At 34.1% G+C, this 17,926-nt stretch overlaps 1 protein-coding gene across 1 annotated transcript in view; it reads left to right on the top strand.

Moving 5' to 3' along the window:
* Aspm (asp (abnormal spindle) homolog, microcephaly associated (Drosophila)) overlaps positions 1–14,403 on the top strand; it is a 54,794-nt gene extending 40,391 nt beyond the window's left edge. Inside the window, exons 19-28 of the mRNA XM_013521877.1 lie at positions 207–605; positions 3,914–4,080; positions 5,308–5,404; positions 7,780–7,929; positions 8,740–8,931; positions 9,086–9,278; positions 9,416–9,570; positions 10,718–10,894; positions 11,827–11,996; positions 14,165–14,403. Of these exons, the coding sequence (XP_013377331.1) occupies positions 207–605; positions 3,914–4,080; positions 5,308–5,404; positions 7,780–7,929; positions 8,740–8,931; positions 9,086–9,278; positions 9,416–9,570; positions 10,718–10,894; positions 11,827–11,996; positions 14,165–14,264 (1,800 nt within the window). The 3' untranslated portion in view covers positions 14,265–14,403. The remainder of the gene's footprint in view (positions 1–206; positions 606–3,913; positions 4,081–5,307; positions 5,405–7,779; positions 7,930–8,739; positions 8,932–9,085; positions 9,279–9,415; positions 9,571–10,717; positions 10,895–11,826; positions 11,997–14,164) is intronic.
* Positions 14,404–17,926: the final 3,523 nt, after the last annotated feature.

Genomic DNA, 17,926 nt, shown 5'->3' with positions numbered 1-17,926 from the left:
AGTTCAGAAATTTATGTGAACTATTTAAACTGCCTTTAGGCATGAAAGTTAGTTTCTAGACAAAATTTAAAGAAGGTAAAGTTGGCCACCATTGTTAATGAATCTGTGTTTGGTTGTACAGAGCTAAAACTCAGTATGAAGCTCTTTGGGATGGGCACGTTATGGGTCAACGGTGGGGTAACACTTCTCTGTCTGCCCATTCACAGGAAGCAGAGCTCCATTCTCAGAGTGGGGCTGCACCAGCAGTTCAAAAAGCTTTTGGTGAAATGATCACAAGAGAACTGGGCACACAGGAGTGTGCTGCCCTACGAATTCAGTCTTTCCTTCAGATGGTTGTGCATCGAAGAAGATTTATTCAGCAGAGAAGAGCTGCTGTCACTCTACAGCATTACTTCAGGACATGGCAAACCAGAAAACAGTTTTTACAGTACAGGAAGGCAGCAGTGGTTTTACAAAATCGCTACAGAGCTTTTCTGTCTACAAAACATCAAAGACAATTTTATTTACAAATCAGAAGTAGTGCTATTCTTATTCAAGCTGCAACGAAAGGGTTTATACAGAAACGGAAGTTTCAGCAAGCTAAAAGTAGTGCTATAAAAATTCAGGTATTTATATATTTAATTTAAATATAAAAGTTTCAGCCTTTAACCAGTATTTGTTGGATTTATAAAGTGAGTGTAAGCAAGTCACAAAGAGTTATACTTACTTTAAGTGATCATTTTATTTTCTACTAAATGAAACGTTTTGGGTAAAAAAGACACCAATAAAATTTAGATCCCAGATCCTAGACAGTACCGAACTAGGATTGTTCTGGCTACGGTCACCTTATGCTTAGTGCATTTCAGTAGGAATTAATTATCGCACTCCATGAAGAACTTTAAGACACTCTATTTGACAGTTACTATTTAAATATATAAGCTGAGCTTAAGTATAATTTAACATAATTTAGGTAAAAATTCGTTCTTCTAATCTGCTGACCAGAGCTATTTAAATTAGACATACTTCGTTGAATGTGGAATAATTTGGGCTTCTAAAGCACTTTATGTTAATTTGTTTAATCTGTTCTTTAATGCATGAGGAATGTAGAATATTATCTCTAATTTGCAATATGAGATAACTGAGAAAAGTTAACTTTTTGTACACAAAAAAACAAATTCAGAGATCGAATCTCCGTACTTCAAGTATTTAAAGTTTAAGTATTAAATTCAGGTATTTAAAGTTTAACTATTAAGTTCTACCTTCAGTGATCTGCGCTTTGACTATAGCTGTGATATGCTGGTATCTTGCTAGGCTGCTGTTAAGCTTAGAAATAGTGCTTTTATTCCACAAATGTCTGTTGATGATCTGCCAAATACAGTACTAGGTGTTAGGAACAGGCAGTGAGTAAGATACATAGTTGCTGGTCTCAAACTAAATAAGGAAAATTATTACCAGAAACGGGAATCTCAACTAGTCACTATCATCAGAGAAGGCTTCCTAGAATGACATATAAATTGCAAAGTTAGGTTAAAGCGTGAATTGGACATAACCAAGTAAATTGCATAGAAGAAATTTTTCAGTTGGGGCAATAACATGGAAAAATAAACTAGAGAATAGGAAAAAGAGTTAACAAGATTATTGGTCATGAGAAAGAGTAAAATTATAGCTAGTTTGTAAGATGTGGAGTAAAGTTTAATCTTTGTCTTCTAGACTGAGAGAAGTTATAGAGAAGCTTGATCAGGAGATGGTCAGAATCACAGTTTCATTCCGAATGAAATATCGGTGATGGACTGGAAAGGGAGGGAGTAAGAGTTTAGAAGCTGGGAAATCAGACGTTTGGCAGAAGGTCAGGTGAAAGTGTTCGGTATAGGTTAGTAAAATGAGGTTAAAAATGAGGTCCCTAATTATTAGTTTGATTAGAATAGGATGGACATCATGTAGAGCATGAACAAGGAACAAGCAGATGGTGACATTCACTGACATAGGAAACAAAGGCCTGACCAGGTTTTGAAATTCTTGATGAGTTCTGTTTGGAGTACATGAAGTGTGCAGTAACTTGCAGATACCTAGTTGAAATATCTAATAAGGCAGTTGACTGTGTTTATCTGGAGTTCAGAAGAATAGCAGAGCTTTTAGAATTTGATTTGTACATTATTGGGATACACTTATCATTGGCATTGTGGAAATACAGTGATACATTGGTTGTCGAACTCAGTTTGTTCCAAATTCATATTTGAATACTGAAATTTTGAGAAATGAACATATTTTTTTCCCATAAGAATAATGGTAAACCAAATAATTGGTTTTCGGGTGAAAAATTACATTTATAAATACATTTTTTTCTAGGACCTGAACAAATTTTGCTGTGATTTCTTTCTTTAAATATGTCCTGCTTCTCAGTTTTCCTTTTAGCTTTATTGCTGGTATCACTTTCTGTGGAGCCGTCATTATGGTATTTTACACTAATAAAGCACAAAAAAAGAAGCACAATGATTAATGTTTTAACACTAATACAAGCACTGTATATTATGGGTGATCAGTGCTTAAACTAAAGCCTCATCCCTTTTGGTCCAAGGCGAGATTCCACATGACTCACTCTTGGCCCATACAGGATTTTTCAGGTCAGATTTTTGGTGTAACCATTTCCCTAAGAAGATTCTCTCGAATTTTGCTGTTTGAGTAGTGGGAAGTTCGGTCTTGCAGATGTTTAATCACCTAGGTGTCACTGTGAAGGGATCATCTCAGAAGAATGTATGGGATGAGTGAAGGAAGGACGGTGGGTTGTGAGCTCAGGAATGGAATGTACATTCAGGGGCACTGAAAGAGGGTGCTAACACATGGAACTAACAAGGAAAGAAGAAAACTGTGAGATTATGGTGTCAAGAAGTCACAGATTGAGAAAGAAAGGAATGCTCAAGTTTCAAATGTTACCAAGAAAATTCAGAATTGAAAGGTGTTAATTGGATGTATTAGTTAGGATTATATTCAACAGAAATGTCAGAAAAGCCAAAAGAATAATCTTAAGAAAAGTCAATTATTTTTTCTTTTGGAATTGAATTATTAATTTATATTTTATACATCTAGTTTTTAGCCTACACTAGTAATCTTAGTGCACATTGTAATCACCTGAAATCTTTAAAATACTGACAATCAGCTCCCACCTGTACACATTCTGATTTAATTGGTATGGGTACAGTTCAGGCAGTAGAATTTTTAAATAACTGAATACATTTATATATGGATTGGTATTCAGGTTTATTTACATGAAAACAAATTTTCATCCTAGTAGTAATTATGATTAATAATAGAGACCTTAATTATTTCACAAGATACTTATAAATATTAAATAAGTTAGCTCTGCCAGTTACCTCTGATAGCAACAAGTCACTTAATTTCTCTGGGATTTACTTATGTTATTGTAAGGTTAGTAGGTTTCAGTGCTTAGTTTCATAATTTGTAGCTATCACCTAAACTTTTATTCAGATACAAGAAAGTCTGATAGTCCTTAGGTTTCTCCTCTAGGTTGGACACCAAACCTAGAGTGTACAAGGAGTAGGAAGGGTCTGTTTTCTTTCCAGGAAACAGATGTATTCTTTTTTTCTCTTCTTCCAAATGAATTAAGGTGATAACAGTAAATATAAATCCAACTTTTCACACATTATACGTATCTTACAATTTAAAAATACTGGTTATGGTTACGTTAGACTGGCCTAGCAGCCAGCCACAGTGTGTATAAGAGATAAAGCACTTAGTAGGAGGTCATTGTACTAACACCACTGTTCTCAGAGGGCTGTGTGCCGGAGTATGATAGTCAGGATATAATTTTATTTCTGCAGTTGATCTTTGTCTTCATTAATCTCATATTAACAATCTTTAATAGTAGCTTCAGATTTGCAAAAAATAGACAAACATTGTGTATTGTTGTGTTTAATAGGGTGTGTGGAGAAGATACAAAGCTAAGAAATATTTATGTCGAGTGAAAGCTGCCTGCAAGATTCAAGCCTGGTATCGGTGTTGGAGAGCACGCAAACAATATCTAGCTGTGTTAAAAGCTGTGAAAATTATTCAGAGTTGCTTCCGTGCCAAGCTGGAGAGAACACGGTAATGCAGCTCTGTGGCATAGTATGAGAACATGAGAGTATATGTGTGTAGTAGCCGGACACTAATATAAAGTAACGATGCTTATTTTTCCTGTAAATATTTGTTATGCTTGATTTATATGCTTTATTGGTGTTTTATCCATTAATGAAACAAAATATGTCTCTTGGGCTGTCTTGATTTTTTTGATGTAGAGCAATGCCTTGATCATATAATTTAGTAAGAATATTTAAATCCAATTGGTAAGGATGAGAATAAGGTACAGGGGTGGAGAGGGAATAACCTAGTTAGGTCTTGGTTTTCATGTTAGTACTTTGGTCCATTTTCTTTGCTGACTTATCCGCTAGCAATTTTTTTCCTTTTTTTGTTACTTTGTATTTTTCTGTAGAGTCTTTATCCTTAATGATATATACCCAAATCACCAACCTGTCTATTCAAAGTACGTTTTCCTCTTCCTAGTTGATATCTTTCATATACATTTATACAAGCTGTTTCCACACTTGAAAAAAAAATTTACAGTATAGGAATTTTTCATTGCAGACTGGAATTGATCAGTTATTGCATCAGTGATTGCTTTAAAGTCATTATTGCAGAGCTCACCAGTTAGAAAGCTCCTAGATGGACTCCACAGGCAGAAGCAGCATTTAACAGACACCTCAGCGCTAAGAACTAGTATCTGATTTTCTTGTGCACAATGATGAATTTTTCTCATTGGTGTTCAGCCTTATTTTCAGAGAAATATAGCAGTAAGATAAGCTAATGTCTACTTTTTCTGGAATTTCAAGAATAGATAAAGAGCCTGTCTTTCTTAAGTAAGTGACCATTTTCATTTAATGCTACTTGTCACTTCCCAAGCCTTCTTCTTGACTGCTTCTGATTGAAGATTCACTGAGACTTTATTCTTTACTGTTATTTCTACCATCCCCTCTATTTAGGTTTTTGTCTAGTTCTGAATAATCATACTTTTTGATCTGTTTTAACAGATTCCTTGACCAAATTGGAATTTTAGATCCAAATTGTTACTTAATGAAATACTGCCAGTTGCAAAACTTTTTTCCTTTGTCTATGTGTGTCTGTGTGCTAGAACTTAAGTCTGAGTTACATTTTTCCACTTACATCTGTTTTTGATTCCCTGTGTTTACATTCTCTTCAGTATTTAAACGGGGCGCAATAAGTGCTTATTGAGTAGGTTAAAGTAATTTGAAGTTGTTTTCCAATTCTGTTTTTTAGATTTTTGAAAATGAGAGCATCAACAGTTGTCATTCAAAGAAAATGGAGAGCTATACTTTCAGCAAGAATAGCTCATGAGTACTTCCTAATGACAAAAGTAGGTTTAAATAAAAATCAGTTAATTTTTATTGATTTACTTTATGAAATAGAACATAAAAGGAATGTTTTAAAACTCATCTTTACATTTGTGTTACACACACCAATTGCAGTGAATTAAAACTGCATTTATCTATAAAAATAAAATTTGCTAGGATTTTTGTGTTATATCTGTATGTGTTTATAAAATTTTATGTATTTATAGAATACTAATCAAACCCAAATTTGAAGTAACATCACTGAAAATGAACAGTCTGGAGAAAATCAAAATAAAGTGGCATATTTTGTCGAATATAGGTCAGATACTTAATAGCATACTCTTTTAAGCCATAATCGTAGTATTAAAAATTTTTAACCCCCAAGTTTTAGAATAACTATACTACCTAATTGTTTCTTTTATTAAATAAATCAAAATTAAAATACAGTATTCTACTGTTCATGTAACATTCACTATCTCTATTGGTATATAATCACAATTATTATTACTCTTATTACTGACACAGTGTATTCCAGGGATCGGATAAGGGCTTGTATATTTACTAATTTGATTCTCTTAGTTTACTTACCCTTATGAAGTAGTTACTATTATCAGACTCATTTTTAAAGTAGGGAAACTGTTTAAAGTAGTAAGTGACTTGTCCTAGATCATTCTGCTATTTGGTGGGGGTTTATAAACCTAGCTTAAATAAACTATAACAATGTTAGTCTTTTTTCTTCTCTCAATAAAAAGTATCAAGAAGTCAGGAGGGAAAGAACACTAGGCATCTGTTGATCCTGGCTTGTACTTCCTTTTCAGTCATAGGCCTATATGGATTTATGCCTTTTTTTTTTTTTTCTTTTTTTGCAGTAGTGGGTATAAAACATATGGCTTTCACACTGTGCTACACCTTCAGCCCTTCTTTAAAATTTTTATTGATTGGTTCATTGATTGATTGATTTAAATTTTGAGACAGGATCTTGCTAAGTCACTAAATTTCCAAGACTGGGCTCAAACTTGTGATCCTCAGCCTCATTATTACATTCTCAAACTACCCATTGTAGTTATACCATTCCATTTTACATCGAGAAATTCAAGAACCTGTAACACGGTGATGGTGAACCTTCTAGAGTTTTCAGTGATAACAGACCTGGCTGCAGCACACATGCCATAGGTTCTGTACCATTGCTCTCATAGGTTGAAAGTACTATTTCTGTTTACTAATGTTTCTTGCAAAATTTTCCTTATAGAGACATCAAGCTGTGTGTTTGATCTAGGCACATTTTAGGGGCTGCAGGTGTTTCTTTGGCAAAGATATGTTTTCTTAACCACACAAAAACATGTAAGAGCCAGGATGATTAGGAAGTGGATAAAATGTTTTAAATTTTAAAAATCTGCAGTTATCCAACAAATACTAGTATACAGCTGGCTAGTAAGAAAAAATAGTATATGTTTTTAAGTAGACTATCACAGTCCTATGAAATGAAAGTATTTTTATGTTAAGTGATGTTAAGAAATTTTGGATTTTGTAGAGTAATTTCAGAACGAATACAATCATTCATTTGAATTCATTCAGCTTTTGTTGTGTGACCCTACTGTTTTCCACAAATGGTCACTGCCACGGATGTAAAACAGACCTTCCTTTGAGTAATAACTCTGAATGAAAGAACCGAACGGAATGTGAAGCAAAGACGCTGGGTGTGCAGGAGGTTCATCTTCCCAAGTAGCCTTTTGCTTCCCTCCAGCAGCTCTTGGAGGTGTAGCTGCTGTCCCGTGATAGTTCCACATTTTGGCACATCAGAATTTTGTTTAGGAAACTCATTGCATTTGGGCTTCCAATATGTGAAATACTGGAACAGACAAGATAATATAAATTTGAAATGAAAGGAGAGTAATGTTTAATGTTATGTTCATTAGATGTAAATTAGAGGACAAAAGCCCAGAGGTCACTGTCGCATGCATATCTAGAACAGTGGTACACTGGACTCATGCTACAGTATCCAATACTGAAGAGATTAATTCCTGTGATTTTGTCTGATGTATGTTACCATCTCTAACAATTCATCTTGGAAAACCGTAACTTTTTTGAGTTCAATGTTGATACTCTTCTCTCATAATAAATGCATTACAAAGATTTAACTAGTAGGTACTGGGCAGTTTAGTTAAATTGAATGCTATATTTTAGTAATGTGCTCAAAATATAATTTTGCTTCTATATCTTAAGCTACAGTTTGTGCTATTAGAAATATTGTATAATAAAATATTGTGATCACATTAAATTAAAGTGGGAATAATTACCCATTTATTTTGTTAGTTTATAGAACTTGATATTGTAGTTATTGAACATTGTGTTAGGAATCAAATACTTGATGATTAATATGGAACTTTTTTCCCTTTAGATTTTAGAACAGAGAGCCAAAATTCGAATTCTTCACTTTACTGCTGCTGCATATTATCACCTGTCTGCTCTTAAAATTCAAAGAGCGTATAAGCTTCATGTGGCTAGGAAGAATGCTAAGAAGCAGATTAATTCAGTCATCTGTATTCAGGTTAGCTTCTCTGCAGTAAAACATTAAGATATAAATTTTCTGTTAAAAATCTTTTGGTATGTAATAAACACTTTCTGGATACTTTATGCTAAGGTCATATATTTAGATTTTCAGCATATAGCTGCTAGGGTGATTTGAGGATCCGAAATAGGTTGATACTTTATGTCACAAAAATAGATGTGTGAATTGTTCTCATTTACACTTCTTCTAGTTAAGTGTGAGGGTTCTGCTTTCTCAATGATCTCGCCACCATAATGCATTGTAAAGGCGTCTGATTTTTGCCATTCTGACAAATGGGAAATGAGATCCCATTTTTATTTTATTTATTTGATTGCTAGCAATTCTAATTTTTTTATATTAGTTAATTCAGATTCTTATCTGTGTATTTTATACTTTTTTATGTTAATCCTTTGCCCATTTTTCTTCTTCTTTTTTATTATGACTTTAGGACTTTTATTCTAGGGAAAGAATCTTATTTATATACATTAATACAAAATATTTTAAAATGTCAAAACTATTGAGGGAAAAAACAAATTCCAGAATGATGCACAATTTAACAGAATATATATAAAGGTAAAATAAAGGCCATGTTGTAGAGAGTTGAGTACACACCGCACACATGCACACACATCCAATGTGGACGGGAGGGTTTGCACCTTCCAAGAGCAGGAACTAAGTGAAGCGGGTAAGAGGTGCCACTGGGGAAGGTTAAAAAATATTTTGATAATCTAGTTCTTTCATTTTTATATGTAAGTGTGTATTTTAAAAAAACCTGAAGTAAAAATGGAAATGAAATCCTGTTTTAAACAGAGATGGTTTCGAGCAAAATTACAACAAAAGAAGTTCATTGAGCAATTTCGTAACACCATAAAAAGTAAATGTGAGATGCAAGAGTGTCTGAACCAGCAAAATAGGGCTGCTTCAGTAATACAGAAAGCAGCACGCCGCTTTCTTCTTCGGAAAAGACAAGCAAGATTTAATAGTGGAATCAGTAAAATTCAGGTAAGTGAAATTTCTGTGGTTTTAGTATTGAAGTTTTAGTTGAAACATATCTGGTCATGTCATATAAATTTACTGAAAATATTTATATTGTAGAAATAGATGCAAAAATAAGTTCAAAACATGAGTGTCTATAATCCTTAATTATTCTATTAAGGCATTATGGAGAGGCTACATTTGGAGAAAGAAAAATGACTGTACAAAAATCAGAGCTATACGGCTAAGTCTTCAACTTGTTAATAAGGAGATTCGAGAAGAAAACAAGCTGTACAAAAGAACTGCACTTGCTCTTCATTATCTTCTGACATATAAGCACCTTTCTGCCATTCTGGAGGCTTTAAAGCATCTAGGTTAGTTTGTTCTAACTGTTTTTGTTTAACATTAGGAATGCATTTTCACCTTCGATATTTAAAGAATATTGCAATGATACAGGATGAGTTAAAGCTTCATTTGTTGCTGTGAATTTAATTGTTTTTTCCCCCTTCAGAGGTAGTCACTAGATTATCTCCACTATGTTGTGAGAACATGGCTGAGAGTGGAGCAATTTCTAAAATATTTGTTTTGATCCGAAGTTGCAATCGTAGTATTCCCTGCATGGAAGTCATCAGATATGCTGTACAAGTCTTGCTTAATGTGGCTAAGGTAATTTTTTTTTTTTAATAATCAAATATTCATTGTTTAAGAAACATGATCCTATAAATAAATTTGTGCTTGTTCATCACTATAATTTGGACCTATAATTTAAAATTCATTTATGTACAGGAGTCTTAATGGGGGAAAATGTTTAATATATTAAAATGACTGTGGATCGAATTGCTAATTTGTGTAAGGTTTCATTTCTTCTGCATTCATGTTATAGCAGTGACTTATAAGTGCTTACTATATGCTATTTACATGCATTATTTGATTTAATTGTAATAATTATCTAAAGTTCATATTAGTCCTTTGTTATAGAGGGAATAATAATAATTATAGAAGTTGCACACAATCAAAACTATTAAGATGAAAAATTTACCTTCCCTACCTACCTCCTAAACCACAACTTAGATATTTACCTAATATTTTTATATGGAGGGGTAGTGGTTAAGAGTAGAGTCTGATGCCAAACTAGCTGGATTTAAATTCCAGCTCTGCCGGTTGTTACTTTCATCAACTATAAAATTAATAAACTTACGGGCCCATCTCAAAATGTTTTTGTGAAATTAAGTGAGTCAATATACATATAATACTTGATGTGTAGACATAATGATAAAAATGTTAGTTGTTAATTCTGTTATGTTTAACTTAGTTTTAGTATTGTTACCATGTAATATGATTTGATATAACCTAACATTACAATTAGATAAATGAGGCATTAAAAATATATCCTAGACTAGTTAGAATCAAAGTTATTCTATTTTAAAGCAAATCATCTTATTCTCAAGAAGCATATAGTAGAATAACTAACTAGATCATTATCCTATGGTTATCTATTGTAATTTTTTTGAGAGATTTTTAGTAAAATGATCTTTAAAAATTTGCTTGTATTCACTTGAAGATATTCTTTTATAGAGATTTTAGATTTGATTCATTTTATGTAGAACTTTATAAGTAGATAGGAATATAAAAGGTTATGATGCAAATATGTATATAAAATATATTCAGAAATGACAGTAATAAAGAGGAATTTCCCACAGCCTTCGTACTTGCTGCAGATGCTCCAAACATTAGCTGCCAGCTTTATTTCTGCTTGGGCTGTTTCTAAAGGTGTGTGTTTACTTTAACTTAATTTTGTTCTGTTCTCTTCAAGTATGAGAAAACTACTTCTGCAGTTTATGATGTAGAAAACTGTGTAGACACACTGTTGGAGCTGTTACAGATATACAGAGAAAAGTCTGGGGACAGAGTTGCAGACAAGGGGGGAAGCATTTTCACCAAGACTTGCTGTTTGTTGGCTGTTTTGTTGAAGACAAACAATCAAGTCTCCGTGAGTATTAATTGGTTTCCTTTGAGGTTTGGGTTCTGTGACTTTGATACTTTTCCTCATAGTAATTATCACACTAAAATAAGGTTTTGTTTGTGTTCAAAGCTCCTCCTTGCACTTGATCAAATCATTTTAAGAGAGAGAGAGAGAGAAAGTATACAGGCACCTATGTGTAAAATGTGTGCATTTGTTTCTTTGTGATACTAAAGAAACTGAATTCTGAAAACTAATTGATTTACAGCCATTTGTTTACAGTAACCGTTTCCCATTTCTAGAGAAAATAACAAATTATCCTAGCAAGGTGAGAAACCAGATACATGTTTCTCTGTCATGTTGTTGTAACCATAAATATATTTCAAGCATTCCTTTGGTTTTTACTGCTCAGTTATTCTCTCTAGATATCACAGTTAACATAGGATAACCATATTTGATAACAATGAGAAACGGCTAAAGAATTTTAAGGGAGAGAATGATATTTTCCAGTTTAAGTTTTAACATCTTTCTGGCTGCTGATAGAAGAGCGAATTTGGGAGAGCATGTATGGATGTAGGGAGACTAATAAAGAAGCTAGCAGGCGAGATATGTAGTGGACAAGGCAAGAGCTTCTGTTTCACTGAGGTTTTGTCAGTGAGAGTTAAGTGGGTAACTTTGGAAACTTTGAAGAGGTAACATTCATAAGACTTAGAATGTGAATACTGGGTAGGTATATTTGAGTATATAATGTTTCCTTTCTGTATTCATTGTAAAGTGTGCAACTTTTGAATATTTGTCTTTGTAATTGCCTTTCAAATTAGTTCATAATTTAAGTGAATCTACTTACTAAATTTAAAGAACTTTCCTCTGGATTGTTAAATGCTCAAAAATGTAGTACGTTTTTGTAGCATTTATAGTGAAATTCTTACTGTTTTTTAAATAAATATATGTTTTCTTTTTAGGATGTACAAAGTGGGTCCAGAGTTGTTGACCGTATTTATAGTCTCTATAAACTTACAGCACATAAACATAAAGTCAATACTGAAAGAATATTGTATAAACAAAAGAAGAATCCTTCTACAGGAACTCCCTGTGTTGCAGAAAAACCTGGAAGGGCCAGAATAGTTTCAAGGTAAGCAGTTAAACACACTCTATAATTTTGTTTCACCACTGATTCATTTAGTAAGTGTTTATCAGTACTGACCACTGACCGTACGCTAATTGTTTTTGACAGTGGAGAAACAATGTCTTAATAAAATATTCAGTAATATTTAAAGGAGGCAACCTCAGAAAATAATAAGATAATACTATTGTCACTTTGGTTATTTAGTATTTTAATTAGTATTTGTTCAACAAACTTCTTGCATTAGACAGAGAAAATGGTTGTTATAATTTTGTTATAGCATTTTTATTTTCCTCACTAACAGCAAACTAGACTTTTAGCTGTTAGGAATCCCTCTTGACCAAAATATCAACCTCTGAGTCATAATCCTAGCTTTTTATATTAGTTTTTGTGAGCTGCTATGACATATTACCGCAAACTTGGTAACTTTAAATAACAAGAGCTTACTGTCTTAGTTCTGAAGACCAGAAGTCCAAAATCAAAGTATTAATTAATCTCTGGAGGTTCTCCAGTACAGTCCTTCCTGGCTCCCCCAGCTTCATTGTCTCTTACGTGCCACATGCCTCCGGTACTGGGGCATATAGAATTGTAATCTCTGCTTCTCTCTTTATGCGCCTTTCTCCTTCCTTCCCTGTGTCTGTGATAAGGACACATGTTATTAGGTTTACGGCTACTGCAGACAATCCAGGATCTTATCTCAAGATCTTTTAAGTATATCTGTAAAATTTCTTTTTCCAAATAAGGTGACATCCACAGATTCTGGGACTGAGACATGGATAAATATTTTGGGGCTACTATTTAGCCTACTATGGATATGTAGAGATAATTGTGGTTTAACTAGTTTAAGGCATATTACTGTATAGTTTTTTTTAAACTGGATGTTTGTTTACATGATTAACCAGATAGACTTCTCTGTTGCTGTCAGAGAGTAGAGGTGGCATAGAGTTGCATCTGACATTGCAAGGTGCCAATTTGGGGTTATTGTGCAGCATAGACCTATGTAGTTCAGGACAGTGACAATGAACAAGCAAAGTTGTGAAGAAAGTAATAAAGATTGTGACAGCTGCTAAGATAGATTGTAGTGCAGAGTTTCTGTTGAAGGAGGATGCCTGGAAAATCATCTCTGGTATGTAGTATTTAAGCTGAGTGCTAAAGGATAGGAAATTTAAATAACAGTTGAAGAAAAGACAGGATTGAGTGGGAAGAAGTATTGAATCATGAGTTTTATTTTGGATAAGCCTGAGAAACCTGTGACATAATTAGAGGAAAACACAAATAAGTTATAAACTCAGTGGAGATGCAACTTAGAGGGGAGGGAGGGGATGTTCCAGAAAAGGAAAGGATTAGAATAGTCATTTTAGAGAGAAAGACGTATACTAGGCAGTTTCAAAGGTCAATTTTTAGGTCTGCAATTGATATAAAATAAAACGTCTGCCTGTTTGTATAATTTTTCTTTAAAACTACTTATCTGTACAGTAATGAAGAAAGCAGCTGTTTTTTATTCATTTTGCAACCCAAATATAATTTTCCAGATGAGTTAGATAGAGAGAAACAGTTAGTAGCATTTGCAAATGGAATATACGGGCTCAGCTAAGCCAGTTGGGGAGCACAATGAGAGTAGCACTGTGATGGGTGATGGATACGTGTTGAAGTCAAATGGAGGAGGGATCTCAGCAGCTGGAGCAGTTCAGTCAGTGACTGTATTGAAGCAGATGGCAACTGATGGTTGGAAAATGGAAGTCTCCAATTGAGGTTTCAATGGTGATACACTTCCTAAAGAGGCCAAGGTCTAGTAGACGACCATGTGAGAAACAATTGGTGGTGGAAGAACATAAGAAAATGGCAAAAACCAACCAGGCTCTTGGCTTTTGGGCCACATGGATGTTGATGTAACTGAGGGTGGTGACAGGAATTCAGAAAAGACCCAGAGTGTTTCACAGAGTAAGCCCTTGGGAGTTTCATTAGTGACCAAAAGGTGGTGCTAGAATTAGGTAGCATAAGCTTTAAAGAAGCCATAGTATGGAACTTCAGGTAGGTACTAATATGAAGTTCTCCTGCCTCTCTGACAGGGTTGTAAGGGAAGTGTTGTATTTAAGAGTAACCACATTGTGTTCAGAACATTGAGTTCCCTTCTAAGGGAAAAACTTTATTAATGCATTTTTTTTTTTTTTTAACAGACTTAAACCAGACTGGGTTTTGAGAAAAGATAACATAGAAGTCACCAATCCCTTGCAAGCTATTCAAATGGTGATGGATACAGTTGGCATTCCTTATTAGTAAATAAATGTAAACATTATTGATGTATTTAGTATGAAGAAATACTGGAGCTAATCATGAATATGTTGCTTTCTGTGTATAGCTTTTAAAGTTTGACTTTGTATTATTAATAAAAATATAGATACTATAAACAACTAAACTGTTTATTAAGTTCTTCATTGTTTAAGGTTAAAGAGTGTATAGAAAGTATCTGGAGTGGTTTTTTTTTTTCCCCCAGTAAGTATGTTAGGAGTTCTTAGTAGTACTATTTTCCAGACACTGTATTTTATTGTTGACTCTGCCATTCCTTTTTACTCTTTCTTCAACAGAATTTTAGTATAAATAGGTGGTCTATTTACTTTGGTGAGTTATACTGCTAGGATTTAATTGACCACTATAAAAACGTTATTGGCACTATTTTTCTCTTAAGATAAAGTATAACCTAGTAGTTGCACAAGAAATATTTAGATGAATTTAAACATGCAAGAAAATGACTTGTAGATGTTAAAACAGTTTTTTTGTTGATATTGTTTTAGTTGTTGTTATTTTATTGTTCAAGATTAGGCTGCAAATTTCTAGTGGACTTTTAGCCTACATCTTTTCTCCACTGGCTCAGCTTTACTAATTACTGTGGAAATGAAGAAAATGTTGATGGAAACTACAGGAAAGGAAACAAAAGAAAAAACACAGAGGATGGAAATATCTAAAACTAAGAAGCTCTTCACAGCAAAGGAATCAACCAAACCTTGAGACAAACTATGAAGTTGGAGATAAATGTTTGCAGACTATATATTTGACAATGTGCTGATAGTCAAAATATATGAGGAACTCTTACCACTCAATAGCCAAAGAAATAACCTTTAAAAAGGAGTAAAATCCTTAAATAGATATGTTTCCAAAGAAGACAGATAGACCAGTAGGTACATGAAAAGCCACTTAAACACACTAATTACCAGGGGAAAAAAAAAAGAAAATAACATAGATAATACCTCACAAATGGTAGGGTGACTATTATAAGTAAAACACTAGAAAACAACTGCTGTTGAGAAAGTGGAGAAATAGAAACTTGTTCAGTATCAGTGGGATGGTAAATTGGTACAGTTCTTGGGAAAAAATGTGGGCATTCCTAACATCGAACAGTTACCACCTGATTAAGCATCTTACTCCTGGATATATGTTCAAAAAAACTGAAATAGAAGTCTCAAAGAGATATCTGCGCCAGTATGATCAGTGCAGCGTTGTTCACAATAGCCAAGATATGGAAATAAACCAAATATTGGATGAATAGATGAAAGTAGTATACACATACAATGGCCATGTTACACAGCCTTGAATAAAACATCTTGCCACTTGTTACAACATGGATGCTTGGATGGTATTATACTGAATGATGGAGGCTTGAAAAAAAAAATACTCCACATTCCTACTTACATATAAAAAATAGTCAAATATATAGAAGCAAAACGTTGAATGACAGTTAATGGGTTAGGGAGAAGGGAAAATGATGTCAAAGTATAAAAGGTTTCAGTTATGCAGAATAAATACTGGATATCTACTATTAAAAATAAAATTAAAGTAAGAATTAAAAAGAAAATTAAGATATTAATGGTAGAACTGAGGTAGAGGTTCTGTTTGGAAATTTTGAGTCTTTGAAAATAAGCAGATAATATTGTATCCTGAAACTGTCGATCATTCAAGTTTCTATGAATAGTAGAATGGATAATCTGTGGCATAATCTCAATATGGAATACTATGCAGAAAGACAAGTACCTGCTAGATGTTAAAAATGATTATCTCTCAGAGCGTTAAAAAGAAATAAGGCAGAAAATGTATACTAATTGATCCCATGCATGTAAAAACAGGCAAAAGCAGACAAAACTAAAATGGTTAAAAGTAAAGATGCTGTTTAACATTGGTGTGGGGATAAGTAGTGACTTGTGAGAGAGTTTAGGAGGCTTGTATGGTGTTTCTTCTGGGTTCTGTATTCATGAATATATTCATTTTGCGAGATTTCATTAATATGTAGGCATATTGTTTGTGCACTTTTATATATTTTCATAAAATGTTACAACATTGAAATAATACTTGTTCTCACATTATAGTATTATTAGTGTTATTTTTAAAGTTAAAACTCATTAGAATGTGAATCCCATAAGAATAACAATTTTAATCTATTTTTTTCATTACTGTCTACCCCAAAACTACAGTAAGGCCTAACATATAAAGACATTCAAAACATTTTTTATACATGAAGGATGAAATAGTGCAGTGTTTATTTCACTGCTTGTCACAGAATTCAAACTGTAAATGTTGGACATTACTATTTTTAACAACACCTTTCTATCATTGACTGAGATAAAATCATTTATCCCTTTAAGGAGTGCAATCTGGCAAGCAACACATGCAGCGTAATTCAAAAATACAATTAATATTTAATTGTTAAAAATTATTACAGTAAAAGACATATTGCCATTAATCTTCCTCAAAATATTCCTCCCTGTGGACAGACTGTGTTAGTTACTTTTCTCTGGTTGCTGAAACAAAATACCTGACAGTAAAAGTCAAAGGAGGAAATGTTTATTAGAACCTTTCAGTTTGTAGAGGTTCTAGTGCATAATCTGCTGGCTCCAAGGTAGGGTAGGTTTGCAGAGAAAAGCAATTCATAGCCAGCAGGAGACAGCAAAATCAACAACTGAACCTTGACAGAGCTTTCCTGCCCTTTTATACTCTAGTCCGCTTCGATTAGGGTGGTGCCAAATCAATCTGAACTGATCACGCACACTTGATCCCAGCATCACACACTCTAGATTCAGCCACCTCTGAAAAACCTACTTCCAATGACTGCATGAGTCTTTGGGGGGATGTCTAGATACAAACCATAACATTCCACCCCTGATCCCCTAAAGACTCCTGTATATTCCTTTATGCAAAAGGCATTTAATCCATCTCCAAGAGTTGCTAAAGTCTGAAGAGTTTCAGCCTTGCAGATATCCTCTGCTGTATCTTTGCAGTCCAAGTCCCAAGTCTCAGAGATTTAAGGCAAACTGTGAGCATTTGTACAAATGAAAAGTTAAACACTTGCAACATTCAGTGGAACAAAATAGACTTTTCTAGTCTAAAAATTACAAATGGGGATACAAAGGAATGGGACCAAAGCAAGTCAAAAATCAAGCAGGGCAAACATTAAGTCCTGTAGTTCCATGTGTAGCATCTGAGGCAGTATGTGACAAGATACGAACTCCAAAGGGCTTGGTTGACTGTCTGTCCCTGTGGCACTTCCCATGGTTTTAGCTCCCATCACTTTGGGCCCACTCTGCTCTTTCTTTGCAGTTTTCCTCAGATGATCCACATTCCTGGCTTCTCCAAACTTCTGGGGCCTCTACTGCATCTCTGGCTTCATTTTCACAGCTTCAAACACTGCTCTCTCCAGAGCACTGCTTGGCCTCTCAGGCCTTCTTAAATCTGAATGGAAGCCTTCTTGACCCCACAAATCTTCCATTCTTCATGCACCTGAAAAGAACCCCATGTGGATGATGCTAAGGTCTGATGCCAGCAGGAGCAGAAGCCAGGCTTCCCTCTGTCTTGGATGTAAGGGTCCAGTGTCTGGATCAATGAGCACTCTGAATCCAATCCCAAGGAACAAATTCTCCAGGCCATAGCTGTTCTGGAACACAGTGCTCTAG

The sequence above is a fragment of the Chinchilla lanigera genome, unplaced genomic scaffold (assembly GCF_000276665.1).
Source record: "Chinchilla lanigera isolate Chin_1 unplaced genomic scaffold, ChiLan1.0 scaffold00005, whole genome shotgun sequence".
Classification (NCBI taxonomy): domain Eukaryota; kingdom Metazoa; phylum Chordata; class Mammalia; order Rodentia; family Chinchillidae; genus Chinchilla; species Chinchilla lanigera.
This window is presented reverse-complemented; position numbering and strand designations above follow the sequence as displayed.